Below are 25898 nucleotides of genomic sequence, written 5' to 3' on the forward strand. Positions count from 1 at the left end.
GTCAGTAGCCTTGTAGACGGATTGCAGATGTACACGGCCTCCTTGATGTCAAAGGAAGATGTTGGTTAGACGGACAAAAGCTCAACTGCGTCGCCCCATCTGTTGGGTTGGTAGTTTGAAGGTACGGTCCAGCTGGGCTGTCATGGCCTCATAGTTCTAAAGTTAAACCTGTAGACCTTAAAACGATACTCCACTTGGGTTCACCACCTCTTGCAAAGTTCGAGAGCGGCCAGTCTTCAACATTAGCTATCATAATAGGCTTTCTTCCCCCTATCTCTCAATGTCGATCATAGGAAACAAGCAAACCTCACAAATTATGACTGTGAACCCAGAGTGAAATTATATTACACAGGTCTTCTTCTTACATGTGTTGCATTGGCCATAAATGTGTTATTTGGTTTTGCGGTGACGGTGACTAAAGCTCCCCATAATAGACAATATTAGCGTTTTACCATCTATTGGAAAATGTTCACTAAAAAGTAAAAAATAAACCCCTGAAATATCACTTTGATGCTGGATTTCAAAAGCCCCTGCCCACTTAACCTATGCAGGTGTTTAAACCGGGGTCACTGAACAGCAAGTTCACTTCTGACCCGTGTCACTTATCATACTTGCATGACGATGGATATAGCATTGGGGTTATATAGCTACATTTGATAGACGTATCTATCACTCATGTACACACACGCACACACACACACACACACACAATACTTTTTCCCTGTGAGAGCGTCAAGTGGCAGCGCAGAGTGGTGTCTCTCTTTAGGCTGTGTTTGGTATAATTGGCAGCTGATTAATCACAGCTAATTAAATGTAATGATAGAGAAAGGTGGCCAATTTTGTACTAAATGGTCATGGTTAGGGTAGAGGATTGTCAGGTGGTCGGGGCTATTAGTACGCCATGCGTGTGTGTGTGTGTGTGTGTGTGTGTGTGTGTGATGGTCAAGGTTAGGTAGTATTGCTAAAAGAGTGGTGTGCCATTAGGTGTTTTTGTGTTAGGGAGAGGGGTTGCGGGGGTGGGTTTGGCCGTGAGTGTGTGTGTGTGTGTGCTTAGGTATGTGTACACTAAGTGGCCAGGTGATTAGTGGAATTAGAACATTAGGAATTGAGATGGAGAGGGTTTGTTAAGTGTAGGTGAGAAGAGGTCAAGGTTTACCCCACTGTATTGTGTTAGTCTGTTCTGTCTTCTTTTTCTGTTTGTGTGTGTGTGTGTGTGTGTGTGTGTGTGTGTGTGTAAGGATGAAAAAAAAAGAGGCCACACAAGGCTCTGAAAAAGGCAGAGTAGTGTACTGTAATCCACTCTGCTGTGTGTGTGGATTGTCTTCATAATCTGACCTAGTTGTCCTTTTTCCATTATCTCGTTGTGAAAGTGAATATAAGAGTGTCTGTGTTGGTTTTTATTTGTTGCTGTGTTTCTCTGTATTTGTTTGATCCACCCGTGTGTGTGTGTGTGTGTGTAAAATATGTGTGCGCTCCCCTTATTCCAGTGGATTTTGTTTCTGCCCAGATTAGGAAGATTTGTCTCGACGGGTTCAGAAGCCCAAGGATGTGTGTGTGTGTGTGTGTTTGAGACTAGACGTGCGAGGGCCGTTTTGAGCCCGGGAGATTTTTCCAAGTAAGGGGAATCCGAGGGAAAAGATGGAGCACTTGCACTGGGCCTTAGTCTCTAAGCAGATTAGACAGACCAAGAGAGAGTGCAACACATTTTAATTTGTCTCTTTGGCTGGTTGGGTAAGAACATAATGCCTTTCCCTGGGACGAATGGAGGAAAGGAGGGATGGAGAGGCAGGGGGGAGAGAAAGCAGAGTAAGGGGAGATTTGAAGGAAAGGGGGGGGGCGGGGGGGGCGGAGTGAGAGAAGGGAGGATTGAAAGAGGAGTGGATGACAGCAGGAAGGGATCTGCAGAGAGCGGGTTGAGCCCGTCTTTTCTTGACTTGCCCTCCCTCTCGCAGTGTGATGGGCTCCCATCAAAGAGGCCAGCGTGGATTGAGCACTGTTGATCCCAGTTCAGATTAACTTGCTGGCAGATCTCTCTCTGTCTCTCTCTCTCTCTCTCGCTCTCTCTCTCTCTCTCTTTCCCTCTGACAGATTACCATGAAGAGAGGGAGGGAGAGATTCTCAGTCCTAGTCTTATTCAGTTTGTATCAAAGCAGCGCAGTCCCAAGAGACAGATGAAATCCTGATCACTCTTATTCCATGATAATAATCATCTAGCCTCCCCCATATCAGGCTAAATCTTAGCTACACAAGCCTGCAGATCAATCTATGTCAGCCCTTATTTGTCAGCCCACATGCTCAATCTGCCCGCATACATGTTCTTTGTGTCCTGTAAGTACTCCAAAAAAAGGAAGAGCATTTACAACTGTTGAGACCACACAGCCAGTACATTTGAATCTCAATTCATGCACCTTTTTATTGACAATGTTTAACTTGAATGTTGCAATAAAAGGTGTATGAATGGAGTTTACAGTGAGTAGTCTTTGCCGTTTTCTCCTGTGACCCAGCAGTCTTTCAGGCAAACAAAACATATGTTAGTTTCTTACCACATGAAGCCTATACACATTTCCTGGTTCCTTGAAAAATATCCTCCAAATCAGCTCAAATGAAGACATTTATACGTGTACATATTTAGGTGTTTAATTAGCTCTGTCTCCCAGAGCAATTTGGCATGAGTGCAACAATTGCAGAATACGCTTCAATTCTTAGAGCACCAACATTACAAGCAACCAACAGTGAGGGACTTCAAGGGTCGGAGCCGCACTATTCAGACAATATCACTGCAGCTAAAGAATGATCGTGTAAGAGAGAAGTGCCAGGAAATGAAATGAAAATAGGAGCTAAGGTGAGAGATGAAACTGATTCTTTTTGTGGGAGAAAATTAGAGTGAGTCTAGGAGGAAGATGTGGGCAGAGGGATATGATTCAGTGAAGAGAGAGTGCTGTGAGGTACTTCTTGGAAGAGATGAAGTGGGTCTTGTTTTGTGATGAAATACAATATTCGAGCATAAGCTTCATGTCAGTTCACACAGAATCAGCTCAGTGAAACAAAGGACTATACATATTGATGCCATAAACCCATATACCTACCCTAAGCATCTTTCACTCTGTACCAGTTAATAGCATCTATCTAGTGATGCACTTGCCTTTGACTTTTATACACCCATATTCTGTAAGCCCATTTAAGGCCATGCAAATGTCAACTTCATATTTCTTCTGTCTGCAAATTAGTTTAAAGTTCAAGCTTAAGCTACTGGAAATATATCAGTGTGATGCTGATGTAAAACCAATGCACTAATACATATGTACAATAGCTTACTCAGTGCAGAAGCATTTAAGATTTTAACCCACTGATATATCCATCTATATTGATTCATGTTATGTGGTTGTAAACAGTGCACATCAATAGCAATATTTAAAAAGCTCTTTAGCCTATATGGGCCAGTATGGATCAATAGGCAGTTACCCTGTGGATAATGCATTATGGTTTTAAGTTGGAACATAATGCAGTGGCTTTATGACCATAAAGTTATCCAAGTATATATTTAATCTGTATTTCATTTGACATTCGACTGACATCCCACTTTTATGATTGATTTAGGCCAGATGTTGTAAGAGACTCCTGGCAGGGTTCAACTGATATTTTGTGTGTAACTGACGTGTTACACACATTCACATCTGGTAGCTGTTCAGTTTTAGACACTGTTTTTTTAATACTGATATTTATTTACTCTCTTGTTTCTTTGCTTTAAAAATTCTGTCTTGTCTTTTGTAGACTCCTGGGTTGAGGGCAAGGCCTGGACGCCTGCAGTGGTATGCAGAGAAGTGCATCGCTGGCAACCAGGTAAAACACACACACACACACACACACACACACACAGTTAAAGCCAGGGAGGAAGGATACATGAATTAAAAATATAAAAATTCCAAATACAGTTGTAAACGGTTGTGTTTGTGTGTAGTTGGAGGCCTTGGAGCAGATGGTGGACGTGACGGCCAAGCTGTTCGAGTGTGACAGAGATGAGATGTACAACTATATCCTCCGTCTCTGCAGTAAGTCCATTCTTTCTTTCTTTCTTTCTTTCTCTCTATTTCTTTCTCTCTCTTTCTTTCTCTCTTTCTTTCTCTCGTGTGTGTGTGTGTGTGTGTGTGTTTCAACTCTGTTACCCTCCCTGGCCCCCCACTTAGCCAATCTTAGCAATCTCCTCTGCCGCTATGACCTCCCACCTCTGGGTGTGTGTATCTGTCTGTGTGTACAGGGCTCTAGCCTTAGGGTGTGTGTTTTTGTGTGTGTGTGTGTGTGTGTGTGTTAGGAAGAGACAGAGAATGGGGCCAGTCAGAAGTAAGCAGAAGACATGGTGTGATTGCAGTAGTGAAGAGTAGAGCAGATAACAGTTGTGATTGGAGTGTTAAAGCTGATTGTCAACCCATTACAGCACCCCCCACCCCCCCACCCCCCACTCCCCTGCATACACACACACACCACTAGTTAGTGTGTTTCCTAAATTACAGCATAGTTGAGGGTCAGTCAGTTGACCAGATTAGTGCTTTGATTGCCCTCTCAGCATGGAGCGCATTGTCAGAAATTACTCTCTGGCGCTGGCCTACATTCAATATGGATTGACTATACAACTGGAAATACACACGATTCTTTGTCTCAAGGCTTTGTTTGAAGCTGTAACAGATTACACGTGTATTAATGCCTCATAGTTTGTTCCATATGTGCTGTTGAACGATGGGAGCAGTCCTTTTCTCATTCGAGTGTGTTGTCGTTTTCAGAGGAGACAAACAACTGGCAGAAGGCAGAAGCAGTGTGGACTAAGATGCAGGAGGAGAACGTCATTCCCAGGGAGCGGACCCTGCGTACGCTGGCAGACATCCTGAAGAGTAATGGACAGGAGGTGCCCTTCGAGGTGCCTGAGGTAAAAAATACAGCCCTGTAATTTGAGAAGGAACAGAACAGAAGGATTCGGTATTCTGAAGAACGATGGCCAGGAAGTACCCTTTGAGGTCCTTGAGGGGAAAAAAATAAAACTAGCAAACTGTAAAACTTAGCGCAGAAACCTGAAATCAAATTCCAGGAGGTGTCCTTCAAGGTGCCTGATGTGAAATATACCCTACAGGCCTTGAGGTGGTAGGGAGGTAGGAGGTAAAACACAACACACAAGCTCAACATCGATGGTTACAGAGGCACATTACACAAGTGCCAGTTTATAGATTTCTGTCCTCAAAGTTTTTATGTTTATATATACAGTGGGTTAGGGAACAATTAGAGAACAATTTATGAACACTTGATTTTTTCATAAATAACGTAATCTTCATTGCTCAAAATTTGAAGGATTTTTTTGTTGAGGCTATACCATGCTACTAGAACAGTGTTTTACAAAATAACCAAGGCACTTCAACAAAAAACCTTTATTTTGCGAAAAACACAATGATCAAAATTAGAGAACAGCAATGACTGTAGCATGGAGAAAGATTACAACTAAAATTTCTGAAGGTTACAACAGTCAACAATTAGTAGGAAGTGTACAGGCCCTTGCTTTGAATGACTTCAGCACATCTGCGGCCACAGGACATCACTAGTCTCTCACACTGCTCTGATGTGATTTTGGTCCACTCTTCTTCCAGTCTCTTCCACAGTTCAGTGACTGTAGTGGGTTTCTTAGCCATAACTTTGTCGCCAAGGATTTTCCAGAGGTTTTCTATTGGGTTTAGATCAGGACTCTGGGCTGGCCATTTCATTATTTCAATGTTTTCAGCTTCAAGGAACTGCTTTACCCGTTTTGCTGTGTGTGGGCATTGTCCTGCATGAAAATTGCTGGCTGATTGGGTGATGAACACAGGGCAGGAACCGCATGTTGTCGAAGAAGGTTCTGATGAACATTTGCATTCACTCTGCCATGTAGCTGTATAAGAGGCCCAACTCCTGCTGCAGAAAACATTCCCCAAACCATGACACTTCCTCCTCCACCTGTCACTGACTTCTTTACACACTTTGGGTTCAGTCTTTCCCCAGTTTGACGACGAACATAATGTTTCCCATCGGACCCAAATAAATTAAACTTGCTTTCATCACTAAAGTGAACTTTGGACCAGTTCTCCTCTGTCCACACAACATGTTCCTCAGCAAAGGTTAGTCTAGCCTTTTGATTCCTTCTGCTAATGAGAGGTTTGGTCACTGCAGTGCGGGCTTTCAGTCCAAATTCTGTTAAACGTCGAGACACTGTATGACGAGACCGATCCTTACCCCGTTCAGCGCTGAACTGGCGAGCAATTCCAGCTGCAGTGTTGAACCGATTGCCCATTGAGATTCTCCGCATTATCCTGTCCTCTCTTGTATTTGTCTTTCGTGGACGACCAGCCTTCTTGGGGGACTTGAATGAGTTTGTGTTTGTTATTATTATAGATTACTGTAAGCTACCCAGCAGTATATAAAGTAGTGGAAATCAGCCCCACCTTTTCCAGCTGCAACATTAAAGTGATGCTTACACATTAATGCATCAATAATTATAATTCAATAATATAATATATACTGTATTATTCTGAAATGGGCCATTCTGCATAATGAGTACTTTTACTTTTGTTGCTTTAAGTACATTTTGATGCTAATACTTTTGTACATTTTGAATGCAGGACTTTTACTTGTAACAGAGTATTTTTATACTGTGGTATTTCTACTTTTACTTAAGTAAAAGATCTGAGTACTTCTTCCACCACTGTGAATAAGTAATGGTCTCCCCTCCCTCAGCAAGCACTGCCGAGGTGCCCTTGAGCAAGGCACTTAACCCCCAGCTGCTCATATCCACCAGTAGAAGACTGTGGTTGTACTGGGAAGCTCCCAGGTGGCACTATATGAATGTGAAGCAGGGTGTGGCTGGAAATGGCAAGTGTGTTAAGTTGACTTTCCCTGGATAAATAAAGGTTAAACAAAATGCTAAAGCTCATTTCCCAGTGAGCAAATTCAAATTATAAATTCATCAGTTAAGGATGCAGCGGTCTCGTTCTCAATTATAAAGCCAGGACAATTCATGTGAAAGCTACAAGGTTTTATTTTTGCTTCCTGAATTGATAGACCAGAGGGCAAATTGACCTCAACTTTTGATCACAGGAACCAACCCCAAAAAACCTCCATCAGCTGCTCTCTCCATGCGACCCCGCCACCCGCCCCCCTCCCCTTTAAGCCTCTGTTCATTACATGTAGAGGAAACAGGATTGCAGCTCTGATCTGAAGTGTGGTCAATCAGACAGGCTGGCTGGTGAAAGGAATTACGGCTTGATCTGTCTGTAATGCCAGACTAATTTAGGCAGCAGCTAAATGCCACCATATGGCTGCCGCTGGCTGCTTCGTTATATCAGCATAAGGAAGAGAGTACAGGACGCTGGATGCTGTCAGATAGAGATGTACCGATACTACTTTTTTAAATATAGACTTACATCATTAGTTTTTAGTCGCTGAACAAAAATTAGAGATCATCTTATGTGTGAAAAATGAATGAACTCAAGTCACGTTTTCATTTCTGACATTGTGCACCTGCATCTTGACACCAGAGTTTAATATTGGGGAAATTTTCAGATACCCTTTTTTTTTTTTATCAGCCCCATATCCAACACCAGAACAGGAAAGACAGGGTAGAATAAAGGGCTCTCTGTGGTTAACAGGTTTGGATTCATGCATGTCACATGCTTCTTGTGATATTAAGTCCCACCTGCAACCTTTATTTCTCTTCCCGAATATACTGCTACTTTCCAGTGTATGCTGTCCAAAAACACAACGTAATGGACAGAATCAAAGAATAAAAGAAAACAATGGGATATAACAGGGATGGAGTAGAATTTTACTTACAGTAAAACCTGAAAATTCAGTTTCCTTTCTGTCAGATTGCTCCATTCATCCTTGCTGCATTTTTTCTCAGCTATGGTTTGCACTGTAAAGTGTGTAAGTGTGTGTGTGTGTGTGTGTGTGTGTGCGGCAATGGCCCAGAGCATGATGAGACAGGAAGTGATTGCTGTTGCCTGGAGCGATGAACTTAGTGACCCCTGGGGCTCTGGATTTGTCACCCCCACTTCGACACACACACACTCATACACACACACACACACACACACACACACACACATGCTCGCACACACACTTCTTCTGCCCCTGGGGTGCCAGTCCTAATTTGCCCCTAGCCAGTACAGCTTAACCCCCTCCCCTCACGGCTAAACGGGTGACCGAGCATTGGAGAACCCTGCCCTGCCCGCCCAGCATTATATATACACACACACACACACACACACACACACACACACACATACACACACCGCCAACACACAGTTGAACACATATACAGAGTCGAATGTTGGAAGTTGCTCTCTTTTGTAGGAAACATCAGACTGGGTTTTATATCTGTATGTTTTCTCTGTGTGTTTTCCAGGTCTGGTATGAACAAGCTGCCACCACAGAGCCCGCCAAGTCGCCCAAATCAGCCAGCCCCCCCCCTACAGCCCCCGCAGTCAGTGTGACAGACTACCAGGTCCGTCTGCTGACACTCTGCAAGAGGGGCAAGGCCAAAGGTAAGCCGCAGGGGGTCCCGGTATTGTTGTCCCACATCACATAAACCTGGGACTAAAGCCATTTGAAGCTGCTTTCAGATACTTAAACCATCCGAGGGGTGTAAAGTTTCCCTTGCTCAACCCATAACTTATGGGCTTGATGAAGTCATTCCCAATATTAATAACATACACAAACACTACTCTTTGAGTTACCTAAATGGTGCCAAATTTCAAGTGAAGATCATCTGCTAACTGGCCTTACTAGCCTCACTGTTGTATTTCATCTGTTGTATTTCATCCCATAATAACCCAATGAAGATGATCTCAAATTCTACTATTCTTTAATTTATTCTTTCTGTCTCCCTTCCTCCCTCTCTGCAGAAGCCTATGGAATGCTGAAGGAGGCTGATAAGAAGGGTGTGGTATTAGGCCCCGCCCTTTATGACTACCTGATCCGCTCGCTGCTTGCCACGGGGTGCATGGAGGAAGCCATGGACCTCAGAGACATGTAAGTGACATTCAGACTGTGAGGGTTTTATCATGAGGAGAAACGGCATCCATAGCTAAGGATGCAAAAATTATTTTTTTTACCGCTGATGCCAAGTTTTGATCCTTTTTAATGAACACTATAGGCTTAGACAATTAGTTTTGGTTTCTCTGGACAAGGAACAATTTTGCTTTGATTTCTGGCATGGTGTTCATCTTTGGATTTCAGTAGAAATAGTCTCCAACACCAGAACCTCATTTTATCCTGGTATTTGCCTAATTTGTGATAACCAGTATCTGTATCAGTACACCTTTAACAATGGCTAAACACAGATAACCAAATAATCTCTTTTTAGTGCTCCCCCCCGCCCCCCATTTTAGATCATTATAAATCAGAACAGCTAATATATTCTAAATATATTATAGGATTTTTTTTTTTTTTCCAACACTGTTGCTGGTTTTTAGCAGCATCCTGCTTATGAATGTAACGCTCTGACAAACCCAACACACAGTCTGGTGAAGGCTCTGCCTCTTCGCCTGTCTCCTCCAGGTCACGTCAGTCTCAGGCTGCATCTCCTCAATAGAGGCGGGGATTATGCACTGATTGTGTGTTGACACACTCGACCCTGCTGTACACTGGATATGAACAGTAGTTCTTACTAAGCCCAGAGATACATACACACACACACACACACACACTCACACGCACAGATTAATTGTGGTTTTCTGAGAAGCGGATGACTTTGCGCAAAAACGTCAATCTTCCACCGATTAGTAATGTATCGTGTGTTTATGCTGCCGGGGCCGTATCAGGGCTTGAGCCTGGGGACAAAGGGATGGACAGACAGAGGCATTAGAGATCTGAGCTTAGTACAGCGCTGAGCTTCTCTGCTCTGTTTGTCTTTTTAGGTAATCTCCCCTTTTTTCCCTCTTTCTTTCTTTATCTCCTTTTCTGACCTGTTCTCCTTATCTCTCTCTTCCATATATCAATTTACTTTATTTGCTAAGACGTATAAAGCGAAGTTAAAAAAAAGACAGTGATAATATATGATACAAAACACTTAAAGAATGATGCAATTACTAATTTGTGCAGATGAGATTAAAAAAACGCATAGAAAAACATCTATCACACTATCATTATTTTTCCTGTTGTGTCTCTACATGGCTCTCTTATGTTTTGTGAAATAATCGTATCAATTTTACACCAGTGTTTCAGTGAGCACTAGGCAGTACAAGTGATAACCCATCTCCAATCTCTCCTTGAATTGGGTTATGGCCTCCCTACATGGATAAAAGCTTAGTTTATCTCCACTCTAAATGAGAGGTGGAATGAGTGAAGACGAGAGTAGGAGAAAGACGAAAATGGGAAGGAGATAAAAAGAGATGAATAGGAAAGAAGGAGTGAATGAGGGAAGGAGGGGTAGATTTAATCATGCATGAGGTTAATGAAGACGCTATAGGCATTAATTCTGTGTGTGTGTGTTTGTTTTAGGGTAATCTGTACAGAATTGAGCAGCGGGGTGCTTATGGCAAGATTAAGGGATTCGGGAGAGAGTGATGATGATGAGAAAGAGAGGAGAGGGTTGAGGTGGATGATGGTACATTCATCGGCTAAAACACTAGACCCAGGAGGGAGAGAGTGATTGTGTGTGTGTGTGTGTGTGTGTGTGTGTGTGTGTGTGTGTGAGAGAGAGAGAGGGGGGTGTTGAAAAGGTGAGCAAGAAACGGCCTCTAGAGATTTCCTCTCAACCGATAAGAATAATTCTGACCCCTCTCCCCCACCACTCGGTCTCCACGGCAATCCGTCTGCGACCCTGTTCCCGCTCCAATCTCCACGGCGACCCCGTCGCTGCGGCTGCCGGCTGCTACTTGGCCTGGTGTCGCCGTGGCGATAAGGATTGCCGGCCTGATGCTCAATTGAGCGGGCGGATTAATCTGGTCGCAGGGCTATAATAATAAAAAAAAAAAAAAAGGAAGGCGAGCTTGATTGAGGTTTTAGAGGCGAAGAAATGAAAAGGAGGAGGGCTGAAAAGGACAGCAAATACATGGATGGAGGGAGGGAAAAATGGAAGGATGGAGTGATGGAGGAGTGGGAGGGGCTCCTCTGACCCGGCCTCACCCTCCTAGATAATACCACACACAAATAGACAAACACACACGCATGCACAGTCTGAGCTGGGAGGAACATCGCACACCATGACACCAATCAACTGTTTCATGTCTGTATTATTTTCAGCGTCACAGCAGGCGTTTTACAAGAGGCTCAGACTTGCTGTCAATCAGATTTGTTCCCATTGTCTTGTCTATCTTCTATCTCTATCTTTCTGCTCATCTGTTTATCCTCTATGTGGATCATGAGTCTAATGTTTTTTTCTAAATTTAACTTGGTGTAATGGACAAGTGCATGACAGTTTGTACCATGCTGATATGTTCAGATCTCTGTGGAATCAATCTGAGTATTATGATTCTGTGGGCTAAAGGTAGCCATCACAGAAATTTCCCATCATGCATCTAATCTGCTGTGGTTGTCAGTTATTGCAGCCTCTAGACCGCTTTAGTCAAACATAGTGAAGAGCTCAAAATTAAGTCAAGACAGAAACGTTGAGTGAAACCAATTTTTATTTGCTTGTTATTGGAGTTTGAGGCATGTGGCAAAATGCAAATATGAAGCATTTTGTTGAAACTGTACTAAGAAAATACTGTGTAACCCATCCATCTCTCTCTCTCTCACTCTCTCTCTCTCTCTCTCTCTCTCAGGGCTGCATCTCATGTGGCAGGCTTCCAACTTAGTGAGATGGCCACCAACCTGCTCATCATCACACACTGCAAGAAAGGCCAGGGGAAAGGTAAGAAACACACACATGCACACAAACCCCCCCCCCCCACACACACACACACACACACACACGCTCATTTCTCACACACACACACACACACACACACCTCTTCACCTCTTCCTCTCCTCCCCAGATGGCCTTCTGATTCTCAAGTCCATGCTGCAGGCAGACCATGTGCCATCGCACCTCTCCATCACCAGATTGGTCCAGGCCCTGGGTAGCCAAGGTGACGTGACGGGCATCCAGGAAGTGGAGTCACTCATGATGGGCCTCGGCACGCCCCTCAACCTGTCCAGCATGCTGTTTATCAACAACACAGCCATGGCACACATCAAAAAGTAAGGCTGCCAAGTGTGTATGTGGGGATGGACTTTTATTGATGGACTTGTGAAGACTAGTTTGAGTTCTTCATAGATAAAGTGAGGAGATTTTGGCTGGAGTGAGGAGATTATTGGTGAGGGTTATGTAGGCAATGAATCTGACAAGTGTTTTATTGGCCTACACTAAATGTTCCCAAGACTCTAGAAGTTTCTTAATCTGTGTACGGCTGGTCATGGCAGTTATAACGCGGTGCTTATGAGGCCGAAGGATTTCGGTCATGTACGAGACACAGACATTTTGGCATGTACAGCTTCTCAGACATTTCCCTAGATCTGAAGGGCTGAGAAAGTTGGCATCTGATCGCCTTCGTCTCTAATCCTTCCAGACAAAATAACAGCCATGCAAAGGCAAATGGAGTGCAGACAGACAGAAAGACGATGACACAGCAAAGTAGGGCTGCATGTTATGGGCAAAAAAATATATTGTGAATTTGTCACTTTATATTGCCATTGTGATATTGCGCCATGATTTACAAAGTCCATTTTTAAGTCTTAAGTACCTTTTTATATGATGTTCAGTATTACATTGCAGTACAGAGAGATAGATGGTTTAATGCATAACCAACAGGCAAGAGTGTGAGCAAGACCCAGGTTGACACACTCTTAAATTAAAAGCTCACAGAAAGAGGGGGCTGTCACGTACAAATAGGAAACACAAGCTTAATGGGATTATTCATGGTTTCTCCTTAGTGTCATAAAAACACACAATACCCTCTTCCCTCCGCCCCGCCCCCCCTCTGCTCCGTCCTCCGCTCCGGCTCCATCGCTTCTCGAAACAAGAGAGAACAAAATATAAAACACATTGTGCATCAAACTTTCATTGCGCTACTTGCCGCATTAGCGTCGTCCCCCAGCCCAAGCGGCGGCGGCCCCACGCCAACTCGGAGGGACAGCAGGAAGTGAAAAATAGCAAGACGGTCTCACGCCCGATTGGCCATCGCGGCGCGGGCCTGTCAGCTTGAACCCTGACCTCTGGGAGCCGGGCGCTGAGCGGCTGTGACACGTGCGTCCCCGCTGCGCCTGAGTCGAGCTGACTGGTTAAGAGCCGGGGCGGAAAAAAAGGAGGCCCGGAAAGCGGAGCACCACATTTAGAGGGGCCCCCCGCTGAATTATTCAGACGGCCCCAGTCGCAACAATCAGCGCGGATACGTGCCCCCCCACCCCCGGACACACACACATACACACACACACCCTGTACTTTAAATATTCATAACGACTGGTGGCAGCGAGGGGGAGCAGAGGAGGGAGTGTAAAGTGTTATTAGCTAGGCCTGGTTGCCAGATTGAGTTGTTTGAGGTTTGCGGTGCTTTGGTGCGCAGGCTGTGTTTGGTTGTGGCAACCTCAGCAGAAACACATTTTACAGTATGACAGAGAATAACAAGTGTATCAGTGGAAGAGTTGGTCTGTACTCAGTGGAAGGTTGTAAAGGAAGAAAATAAACCAGTATCATCTTGATCAACTTTTTTGTTGTTTTTTTTGAGAGAGAATATTTGACTGTAACACATAAGCTTATGAGAGATTCCAGATTCCAATTTCCATAATGGCAGAGCTTTCCAGGTCAAAAAACTCAGATATGATGTAGCAACAAAGTCACTGGCCTTTAACCCTGCCGGTTTCTCACAGTACACCACATCTACTGTATTGTTCCTGTTCGAAGGGGTCAGGTCCGTGTTTGAAGGTATTAAGTGGGGTAGAAATATCACATGGCTGATTACCAAATGTCAAAGAATTGAATGTATCAGACGAACATATTTTTTTTTCTGCACAAAGCCACACAAAAAAAATGCACAGGTTGTTGGGAGTACTTTGTACTGTTTTATATGAAGTAACCTCTTTCTCTTTCGCCTTCCTCCCTCTCTCTCTGTCTCGCCCCCCCCCACCACCACTCTTCTCACCCATCCATCCTTCCCCAGCGGTGACCTGGAGTCTGCAGTAGAGGTACTGGAGGCGGTCTACACCGGTCCAGACAGCACAGGGTCCAGCATGTCCTACGTCTTCAGAAGGGTTTTGGAAGATGACAATGAAAAAGCCATTGACAAATGTAAGAGAAACACAACGCATACACACACAAAACAAAGACACAAATACAAAATACGATTCGAAGTTGAAAATATACAAACATAGATAATGCTAAAGCCATTGACAAATATAGTGCTGTACAATGCAACCATCAACAAAATAAGCACACATGTAATGATAAAGCCATTGACCATTATGTTTGTGTGTGTGTATGTGTGTGTTGCAGTGAGTGCTATGGCAGAGCGGCTAGCCAACCACTTTGCTTGCTACAGGCCGGCTTCAGACCTCTTCCTGCAGCTACTGGATATGGACAAAGTGGAGGATGCCAAGTTCATGTTAGCTGTGAGTACACGTGTGTGTGTGTGTGTGTGTGTGTGTGTGTGTGTGTGTGTTTCCCAAAACTAGAAGCCAGAGAACCAAGACTTTAACATTGTCTGAGGAATACAGTTGTATTGTTTCATGCCGGGCGGGTGTTGGGGTAAGAAAGACATACAGTGTTCATGGAGCAGATCTGATGACTTGAATTGAAACATAGCTTCTAAATGTGCCGGGAAGGGCCATTTTTAGTATAATGTAGTATAAGAAAACTGAACAAGTATCAGGTGGCAGTGAGGGAGGCAGTAGCACAAGATGGGACAAAAAACCAGCACACCATGAGGAAGGCTCAGTGAAATGTGTGTGCTTAGGCTACCTTCTATGCTAGCACTAAATAAAATTTTAAATCAACTTGAGCATAATTTGTCGCGTGTGCTTTCCCCATTTTGAGTGTAGGGACTAGGCTACATTTTAAATGACCTGAAGATCAAGGTAATTAAAATCTGCAGAAAATCAACAAGGGAATTTCCACTGGTGGTGGTTTTAGTCCATCTCAGATCCCCGATGTATTCGTCCAATCGCCAAATACCAGTGAGTGTTGGAGAAATTCTGCTACCGGGGTCGTTGACTTATTTATCCAGCCTTGCATTTACGTCTTCTCATTCTTGGTAAATGCAGGGAATACTTAACCACATTCCACTACCGTCTGGCTGTCTGAAATTGGCCTCCTACTACTTTGCTAATGTAACCACGGTTCATAAATTACAGCTCAATGACTCTGCATTGAGCTTGGGGATATGAATATGTACAAGCTAGATGGGTGAGAGACAGAGGGATGGATGGAGAGGGCAGGAAGATGAGCGGAAGGAGAGAAGTGGGAAGAGAGGGAGAGAGGTTCAGTGGAAGAAACAGACATGAAGACAGACATGCAGAGATTGTTCTCCTGTTTCTTCCTCCCTCCAACAGCCATGTTTCTCATTTTCTGTGTTTATCGCTCTGTCATTGAGTTGCATGTCTGTCTAGCGTGCCTCCTAATGAACGCAGATATATTACTTACAGCTCTTACCGACTACACTTCATCACTTTTTAAACATGAACTAAAGGAATCCATAGGAATCCATCGTAGTATGTTTCTTGTCAGACATGCGTGTTAGCTGGTTGAAGTTTACACTCTTTGTAAAGAGGAGAAAAGATAAGGATGTATTGTAAGAAATGTAATATTTTACTACAGGAAACCCATAGGTAAGCTCTGACATAAGTTTGTGATTTTGTGATATCAAATATGTCCAAATCAAAAGTTTCCTACAAATGTTGTAAAGGCTCACAATCCCCACTCTACCACATAAAAACCATCTCATATATTGACAAATGTCATGGAACAGAGTTCTCACAAATCACAATTTCATTGCAAAAACAGTCAAATAAAAGCACCTTTTCAACAAGGAGACCAGTACAACTACTACAACCAACTTTAACCTCTGAATTACAATATTTATCATTTATTACCCAAAAGACACTGCTAATTGACAAATATATACTGAAATATAAGTCTAATATATAATATAAAAGCAAGTGTATTCCCTTGCTATAATTTCTGAAAAACCCGTACCTGGGAGGGGATGAATAGTGTGAGAAAAAGGTGGACAGAATAGTAGAAAGCTGCCAGGGGTTGTATATAACATTTCATACGTGGTTAATCCATGGATGAAGGTGACGATTCAGTCTTGGTCTGTATTTATCTTTATTTTACCCACCAGGTCAATTTAATCAATTCTTCAGTTCAACAATTCAAACAGTTCAACAATTCTTCTTCATAATGACAGTGTGTTCTTCCGAAAGAGAGAGGAGGACAGCGACAATGAAAAAAGAGAGAGATTGCCATAATATCTACTACTCATTCCTCCCTGACATCCAGAGTGATTATCCCTCTCAATCATTTAACGGGGATGTCTGACTAGCATGCATGCTAATGAACACAGATACATTACTTACTACTCATCTTCATCACTATTTAAACACAAACTACGGATTCCGTGTTTTTGAGGCTATAATATGCTCCTCGCTTGATATGCATCTTGGCCAGTCTAAGGCTTTCAGACATTTACTTTTTTATTCTCTCTCTGCAGAAGAGAAAGATGAAAAACTATTTTCAAAATTTCTGTTCTCAGTTTTCGTTTTTGAAGACCAAGGAAAGCGGGAGGAAGATCGTATAGTGTGATGTTTTTGTTTGAGAAAGGACATGAAGTGCCTGTGAGAAAGCTGCTACTAATACAGTGAGGGTGTCTTGAAAACTCTGAAAATGTAAAGGCTATCTTTCAGGAAAACATGGAAAAAAAAAAACCCAAACTTGGAACAAATGGACATGGTGCTAGAAAGAAAAGTTGCAAGCACATCTCAGCAATGAGTATTTTAAAGCTCTCCCCCGCTGTTCCCAGTGGAAGCCTCAAGTTGGCAAGCTTAGACTCAACTGGTCCGGCCCAGTCTGAACTGGTAGGCTCTGGTTTGTCCCTCATCACGACCCCCCCCCCTCCCCACCCCACCATCCTCTTCCCTCCCAAGCCGCCATTCCGGGGTCACTGAAGGGTAGCAGCCCAACTCTTCCATTCCATCCCATTATAAGTGAAGCAGGACCGAAACTCTGAAAAGCTTCTAACTAGCCAAGCAGACGATAATGATGACAAGCCTATCAAGAGAGAGGGAGGTGAGGTCGGCGGGGAGCGAGAGGAGAGCGAGAGGGATGAATTTAGTCATTAAGAAGTGAACGGTGAACAGAGGGAAGCAGTGAGGCGGGCACTCACACAGACTTGTCTACAACTGCGTGTGTGTGTGTGTGTGTGTGTGTGTGTGTGTAGGTCTGTGTTGAGAGGGGTCACTGAGGAAAGGAGGTAGCGTTCCCTGGGTATCCAGAGCTTTTAGGCAGCGTGTGTGTGTGTGTGTGTGTGTGTGTGTGTGTGTGCGCCAGTGCCATGAGCAGGGGAGAAGATAGCCGCCTGTTGGGTCTTGCCTCGCCGTTGGGAGTGGTCGGTCTAGCGAAAAAAAAGAAGGGAGAGGAAAGAGAGAGTGGAGCAAAGTTGAGTGAAGTGGCATAGTGTTAGTCTAATTGCCTGATTGTACTAAAGCCATTCCTGCCGCTTTGTGATTCCGAAGAGTGGGGAGCTTGCTGTGTGTGTGTGTGTGTGTGTGTGTCTTCCTGTTAAAAGCCTCGCAGGCCACTCGCTTTTAATTCTGTAGGAGGTGGAGAAGGAGTGAAACACGTTAGTTCACGATTGGCTAGTAATCTGACCTCATTGCTGCTCAGCCAAGAGAACAGCACACTCTCTCATTCATTCACACACTCGCTCACACAGAGCACGGCAACTTTAATGCATTCCCTGCACACACACACACACTTTAAATACACACATGAAACGCATGTATGCTCACACGTTTGACACAAACGGGTGTAGTATTTGTACAGGTTAAATCATCAGCAACACGCCATGAGATTCCCCCCCCCACCCCCCTCCGACAACTACATGTTTTTCTAAATTACAGTGTTATATTTGAATGTATAGCATTATGAAGGCCTAGTGCAGCGAAAATTGCTTGGTTGGATGTTGTCATTTATGTCAAATAGGGAGTCTATTACTTCTCTCTCTTACACTCTCTCTCCCGCTCGCTGGTTATCATTATCTCTCTCACTTCCTGTTTTTCGCTAATTGGTTAATTTCTGCAAGCTGTACAGGAAAAAATCACCCAATGAAAAGCTTGGGCTTAGTGCATATTTAGATTTCCACTAAGTACTAGATTGGGCCCTTTATGTGACTAAGTGTAGATAATTATGCTTTCTGAAGTGAATAGCACTGTACATTTTAATTCATAAAGAAATGAGGAGTTGTGTGTCTGACACCCTTATTAAGTCGGTAATTAACCTTTGACTTGTGTGTCAATGCGTGTGTGTGTGATTGAGTGCGTGCATGGGTATGTGGGAGTGTGTGTAAAGAGCAGGGGGGACAGGTTGGAGAGTCTTTACCGTTTTAAAAAACACATTTACCCCCAAATGTTAGCCCTCATTGTAATGTTGTCATGTCTCTTGTCCCTCCTGCCCTGCCGTAGCGCTGTAACGCCGTGGCTGAACAGAGAGACACACTGGTGTCCTATATGGCTCGGAAGGCCCAGCGGCCCGGACAGGTAAAAACACACAGTTGTATTATTCTGTCTTTTTAAATGCATGCTAAAGGCCATCGAGAGGGCAAATACAGGTGATTTAACGGCTTTTAACTACAGTGTCAGTTAGGGATGGGACAATATGCGAGGTTCACGATTCAATACAATATTCAATACAATTCAGTGACAACAAAGTATGACTGTGCAGAATTCTGTTGATTTCTGAGCCACAAATCTGTCTAGCACTGGCTTACTAGAATGTGAACAATTTCTAAATGTCATTACAAAGTGCAAATAATGTAATTTGGTTGGAGAGCTTGTGAAATTGTGATGAGCAAGCCGTCTCATTTGTGATTACTACAGCAGAATAAAATGTAGCTAATATCATGATTCATTTTTCTGCCCCACGATACATTTTTGTGTTGTGATATATTGAATTTTGATATATATCGTCTCATCCCTACTGTTAGTGTATGGCAATAGAAACATTCTGCTCATGTCATCATTTGCAATTATTTGCAAAATAAAAATGAAACAAAAGCACAGACACAAAGGTATAGGCACTGTGCAATATTTTTCATGATGTAATATTGTCTTGAAAGTGTGTCTCTTACTGTGTCAGTATCTGCACTATGTTTTTATGTTGCACCAGAGAGACTGGCAAACAAGACTTTTTGTTATACTAGACTGGTATAATGACAATAAATTGAATTGAACTGACTTAAATGTAAATAAGTGTTTTGTGTGTCTGTGTGCGCAATCTGCAGCTGGGCAAGATCAAGAGCCTTTTGAACCTGATTCCAGACTTCACTGAGAAGAAGGTGCTCTACTCATACCTGATGAAATGTCACGGTACGGTATCCTACACACACACACACACACACACACACACACACACACACACAGGCCTGGCGGGTTCTTGTGAAGCAGTGGGAGCAGTGCAGCAGTCGGCTCGCTGGCCTGTGGCTAACTCATCATTAGCGGACGCATTAACAATGCATCAGGGCAAGGTGTGCGTGTGCAGGCATGCAGGCATTCAGGGGCAGAAGAACACATGTCGTCTAATGAGTTAGCTGTCCTGGCTAGCCTAGCGTGCTAATCGCAACACGGTCCACCACTCTGCTCCTCACTCCCTCGCTTCCTGCCCTCTCCACCTTTTCAACCCTGTCGACTTCTTCTTTTCTTGTCCTCGCATCTCTTTTCTTCCGCTGTCCTCCCCTCCTTCCTTTACCTGTCCGCTTGCATTCTCCCTCTTCTCATCTACCTCTCCGCTCCGCTCCTCTCCTCTCCCCGTCTCCTCTTTTGACCCGTCTCTTCTCTCCTCCTTCTCATCTCCTCTCCTCATGTCCTCCCCCCTCTCTCCATCGTCTCCTCACCTCACCCCCCCCTCCTCTCCTCCGTACCTTGTCACACCAGAGATGAGCAGACATGACTATTTAATTAGCATTAGCTAGCTGGCCGGTCAAGGCACACAATTAGCAATGCTCTGTTCGCTTCTCCTCTCCGCTCTCTCTCTCTGTTCTTGTTCTTTTTTTTTTTTCAACTCGTTTGGGGGTTTTCTTTTCTCTCGGTCTCTTTCCCTCGCTCTTCTTTGTGACCGCAGTGACCTCACACGTCACTTTTGTCTCACTCTTTTATACACACACACACACACACACATTTTTACTCTGTTTGTTTGATTTTTGCAAATGTCTGAATTAACAGAAATAGGGGTGGGGATCATCAGAGGCCTCACAATACGATACTATCACAATACTTAGGCCGCAATAACGATAGTATCAGGATACAGGTGATCATTACATCAATATATTGCCATATATCACGACTAAAAAATTTAAAACGTACCCCTACAAATGGCAACGTAACATCCCATAAGGCAAAGGTCAATCTATTTAACCTTTTATTTGTTGGGGTAGTGCTGACTATTTATCATTAAGAACAAATTCCACACAAAAAAAAAAAGTTTCATAAGACATTTCTTGCAATCGCATTATCTTTATGGAGGTTTTTGGTTCTTTCAGTGGAGTAAAATCCAGAACGGGCCCAAACCTTTCATTTGAAAGCTGACAATGTATCTTGGACTAGTTTTTCTTTCTTCTTGTCTGCCATTACTACAACAGGAGGAAAACAAAGTAGCCTACACAACTACTCATGCTCTTTCACCTGCTGTTCTTTTAACATGCCCCACCAACAGGATTTTATAGAGCTAATGTTGTTTTGTATGATCGTGACAAATGAATGGATATCAGTTTTTTCCCCCCACCACTAAAACATGACACTTACATCTCTCTCAAGCACACTTTTTTTGCTGCTGTTGTTTTTTTTGCAAATGTCTGTACAAAAATAAAACATGACACTTAAATCTGACATGGTGTTTTCTTTCCTCATTTGCTGACACAATCTCTCTCTCTCTCAGATCTGGATAAGGACTTGACATCAGCCAAGGCCCTGTATGAGCAGATGCAGAAAGAGGGGATGAAAGTAGATGACCTGACACTCAAGCGGCTGGCTGCGCTCTACCGCGACGCAGGAGAGACGGCGCCCTTCCTTGAGCCCCCTGTGAGTCTCTCTCTCGCTTACACACACACACACACACACACACACACAGGGTTTAAGGATGTTGCTCAAAGGCATTTTGATGTACTATATTTGAGAAAGATGAGAGCAACATCCAGTTCCCCCATTTTATAAGACCGGTTGTGGATTCAAACCACTGTCCTTGTGGTCACAAGTTAGCTTCTCTAATGCTACAAGTAGTCATTACCAAAAGTAAGTGGTATCCTGTAGGTTAAGACAAGCAAATTTGTGACTGTAATGTTGCTAGTTCGATTCTCCAGACCAGCTGAGAAAATTTGCATCGGAGAACTTTGTAAACCTAAATCACCTTTCATGTGTCCTTGAACAAGGCACGTACCTCAACTATTCCAGCATTGCTAAATGGCCAGCAGTAAAACCTGTGGTTGTACTGGGAAGCTCGATGACGTGTGAATGTGTGTGTAACTGTGAGTGTGGAAAAAACGAGGATGAGTGCTCAGCACACCTTGGTAAATAAAAAAGCGAAACATAAATACTTATTCCTCTAAAAGAAGACTCAACACTCACCATTTTACTCTTTCTCAATGCTTACAGTACTACACTATACCATCAGACAACCGACTACACACACACACACACACACACACACGCCTTTCCTTATTCATACAACCACGCAGACATGGACAACAGACTATGAACAGATCAAACACAGACACACACACACACAAACACACACAAACACACACCCCACAGCTCCTAACCAGTGCTGGCAGTTGTCCGGCTGGTGTCCTAATGTGTGCCATGGTGTGTGTGGCGTAGTCTGTGTGTGCCAAGGTAATGTGAGGGAGCAGTCTGCCTGCTCAGGGAAGTTCAATACACACTGGCCCGCAGCTAGCCTCCTGTGTTTGTTGCTGTGTGGGTGTGTGTGTATTGGTATGCGTGTGTGTGTCAGAAATTGTGCCCCCCGGTCACAGAGTACATATATTGTGTAAGCGAGATGGTGTCACTGCAATAGCCTATCTCTTTTTCTGGCTCCTAGTGTTTTTGAGCATTTCAGTACATTGCACATTTTGTAAGTTGATGTAGCCCTATTTTTGGCAGAGGACTGTTGAGACACACACACACAAACACACACACAGCCCCCTCTCAGCCCCAGCACTTTGATGTGCTGTCCCCTCGAGGCAGGTGTACGAGTGAGCCCACCTCTTACCCTCCCTCGCTCACCTACAAAGATAGATGGAGAAAGAGAGACAGATAGAGGTAGAGGGAGAGAGGAGCCGCTGCATTATTCACAGAATGTCAGGAAGGTAAAGTAATTGCCTGGTTTTATAAGCACAGGAGAGGCAGTGGGTGGGGGGTGGGGGTGGTGGGGTGTGGAGGTCATCTCTCCGCACCCCTTCTCCTCCTCACTGCCCCTCTCTCCTGCCAGCCCACCTCAAAACAATGTGTTACACTAACAATCTGTTGAAACACTGTCTATCCACTACTGGCTATTGGTTTGCATAGTGACTTATTGCACTAAAAAATGTTAATGACTCTAATTGTCTCAGTTTTTGATGCAAGAAATCACAGCCTGACTCGAGTTTTACTTCCAAGGCTGTAAAAGGTTTATTCACATTGAGTTACAACGTGTTAAGTATGTTCCAAAAAGCATATTTTCTATATACAAGTAAGACTCTTTGTGAATATACCCAAAATATGTATATAGCCCAATCAGGCTTTCAGTATTTAGAAGTTTCCACAAACCAATGTCAGGTAGCAACCCTCCTCTCCTCCTTCATTTCCCCCTCCTTCTCTCCATTTGTACAGTAGTTATGGCTCCAAGAACAAAAGTGTCTTGGGAGGAAGGAGCTGCGGAGAGATTTGAGCCTCTGCCAGTCTCTCTCTCTCTCTCTCCCTCTCTTCCTCCTTGTATGGCGAACGCGGCTATTTATCAACATTAATTACTACGTTAATAAGCGAACGTACAATGTAGGGAGCCGTCGTAATCTGCATCAAGCACTCACCTTCTCCCCCCCGAAAAAAACACCCACCACAACACTTTGTCTGGATCAAAACGCTGATTAATTAGCCGGGAACAGAGGGAGAGAGAGAAAGTGTGTGTTTGGGGAGTGTGCTACAAATCCCTTATTTGTGTATTAATGGGGATTTAAAGATGAAACGAGACAACCTGATTGGAGCGAGTGGAGACTATTTAGACGGGCCCAGGAGGGCTCCGCCGTTGTTTACTTTTGGAAAGAGACGAAATACACAGACGCACACACGCGCACACACACAGACTACCTATGGAGCAGTTACCCAAATTGTGTGTACAGCTTGTTGGGAATATGTTTGATGCTAAATCGTCTCTCTTTGTTGCTCTCTCTCTTTCTCACTTTATTTTCAGGAGTCCTTTAAGTTTTATGCAGACAAGCTGAGAAAGAGAGCTGCCAAAGCCCAGACGACAGCAGAAGAATAGATTCATCCTCCCCTCCTCTTCCCTCCGCCCAGATCCCACCGTCTTCTTCCTTTTGTCTTTTTCCTTTTTTATAAGTTGTTTGAGCTGAAATGTTGTGGAATATTGCGTTATTACTGTTGGATGTTCATCTCTGTCCACCGCGCCATTGATAATGTCAGTGATGATGATGATGATGATGTTGACGATGTACAGAAGTATTTATGCTAATAAATGATGTTAGGAATCAAGAGTCTGTGTTTGAGTCTTCCTGTCTGCATGTGTTCAGCAGTGCAATATCAGATGCCATCCTTCTTGTTTAGTCAATATGTAACACACAGACTTAAACTACAGAATTTCAGTGAAAAGGCAGGAAAAACATCTACTACAATGCCAAAGATTTGAACTAACTGTGCTCTGTATGGATGTGCATGTGTTGCTGTGTTTGACCATTTCATGTTTCCATACAGTGTAGATTCAAAAGAATGACTATCAATTTGATCTACCACAGGACTTTGGACAAGGTGTGTCAAAAGCATCTTGACATAATATAATATTTTTTGTCCTGGCAGTGTGGGACACAGATAATCTTTTTTTCTGACAAACTGAATCCTCCTCAACCGTAGCTAGTCCATCTAAAACATCACAAACCAGCATCCATGTTATTTTTTTCTTCTCTCTTCTCTCCCTCAACCAGTATCTGCAACATTCCTCTGCTTGGCTTTGAACCCATTTACTCTCCAATATCGGCCTCGGATATTCCCGTTTCATGTAACATAAGCTGTTCTTGACCCCGAGAGAGGCAGGCCTTAGATAACACAGATTGGTTTTTCTCCAAGAAGATCAAGCACTAGCTGACATCAGCGTGTCAGCCAGAGCATTAGAGTCCATTTGGGATCCAAATTGGGACACAGGAGAAGAAACTCGGTCATGGAGAACATGTGGAGAACTCTTATGTGTTTTCCTTGTGAGTTTGTAACAATGTTGACATTCTGTTACAAACCCCATCACTGATTGCCGTTTGCCATACCGTCATCGTAAATAAAAATGTGTTTATTGTTGACAGGGATGAACATTACCTTGACATTGTGGCGTAACTGATAATCACAAACTACTACTAAAAGGCACTGTTCATGTTCTTTGAAAATGGCAGCAAAGCCACTTTTACTGCTACATAATGATTCCACTCTATGTTCCAAAAACTAGTTCAGTCCAGTTGGCCTACAGTAAAATTGTATTGTATTCATAATCACAGGGGAACCACTTTCTTGTTTTGATCCATCCTTTTTAGTACCTTTATGGTGTAAATGTACACTTGATTTTTAAAAGGCTCCATTTGTGATTGCACCCCAAAAAATCTGAAGAATCATCTTAAAGGTTTTTCATAGCACTGAAATAACAACCAAAGATCATTACATGATTAATAACTGTCATGGATATGAAGCTGCATGGCTACAAGTGATTCCTCATACCGAGTGAGGAGGCCGAAGGAGAGCAGACAGAAAAAATAAACATGCTCAAGTGGAGCAACTTGATTTAATGCTTTCCTAATTTGGACCCAAACCATGTCGGCGATATATTTATCAGGCTTTTGCACCAGTGCAAAAAAAAAAATACAGCTTACATAATCTTCAATCTATGAGGACACAACAAACACAAGCTCTTTTTCTGAGTGTGACTTACTAAATCTCTGCTCGGCTTTTCTCAGCGTTCCCTATACTGGCACACACATTGTTAAGCTTAATAACCTTACATATACAAAAAAGATAAAGCTGTAGAAAAAAAGAAGATTGAAAATGGAACAAGCAAAAGCTGCAGATGGATATCTGCCAAAGTGGCGCTCTAATCATTTGCCAAGACAGAAAAGAGAGGGAGAGAAAAATTCCATCATTTCAAACTGTGATCTACCTGCAGTGCTCTGCTGCCATCCAGCGGCAAACAGCAGTACTGCAACAAGTGCTGCTGCTGATTTACACTGATTCTCCACACCGTGAGTACAACTTTTTTTATATTCTAGTTTCCTCCTCCTGTATTTAAACTACTGAGACTGGGCACATGGTGGATATGGTGAGGTTCTTTTCACCAGTCGAATCAAAGATGGGAGGATTTCTTACACCATTAAGATTTCAAGAGTGACTTTCACACACAGGTGCCATGATTGATATGACATCAAACTGGTTGCCCTGACAAGCGTTTCTTCCATAACATTTGA

The 25898-nt window shown here is 43.4% G+C and overlaps 1 protein-coding gene across 1 annotated transcript in view; it reads left to right on the top strand.

The window, feature by feature from the left end:
* The window catches only part of LOC139640242 (leucine-rich PPR motif-containing protein, mitochondrial-like), a 44156-nt gene extending 20225 nt beyond the window's left edge, over nucleotides 1-23931 (top strand). The window contains exons 12-24 of the mRNA XM_071514420.1: nucleotides 3772-3840; nucleotides 3959-4049; nucleotides 4776-4918; nucleotides 8417-8555; nucleotides 8916-9042; nucleotides 11778-11866; nucleotides 11991-12195; nucleotides 14151-14278; nucleotides 14483-14598; nucleotides 18667-18741; nucleotides 19485-19569; nucleotides 21134-21276; nucleotides 23639-23931. Of these exons, the coding sequence (XP_071370521.1) occupies nucleotides 3772-3840; nucleotides 3959-4049; nucleotides 4776-4918; nucleotides 8417-8555; nucleotides 8916-9042; nucleotides 11778-11866; nucleotides 11991-12195; nucleotides 14151-14278; nucleotides 14483-14598; nucleotides 18667-18741; nucleotides 19485-19569; nucleotides 21134-21276; nucleotides 23639-23710 (1482 nt within the window). The 3' untranslated portion in view covers nucleotides 23711-23931. The remainder of the gene's footprint in view (nucleotides 1-3771; nucleotides 3841-3958; nucleotides 4050-4775; nucleotides 4919-8416; nucleotides 8556-8915; nucleotides 9043-11777; nucleotides 11867-11990; nucleotides 12196-14150; nucleotides 14279-14482; nucleotides 14599-18666; nucleotides 18742-19484; nucleotides 19570-21133; nucleotides 21277-23638) is intronic.
* The last annotated feature ends 1967 nt before the right edge of the window (nucleotides 23932-25898 follow it).

This window comes from Centroberyx affinis, unplaced genomic scaffold, assembly GCF_046629955.1.
Source record: "Centroberyx affinis isolate AG114_WGS23_722 - 3 ecotype Tasmania unplaced genomic scaffold, CSIRO-AGI_Caff_v1 ptg008755l_1, whole genome shotgun sequence".
NCBI classification, from domain to species: Eukaryota; Metazoa; Chordata; class Actinopteri; order Beryciformes; family Berycidae; genus Centroberyx; species Centroberyx affinis.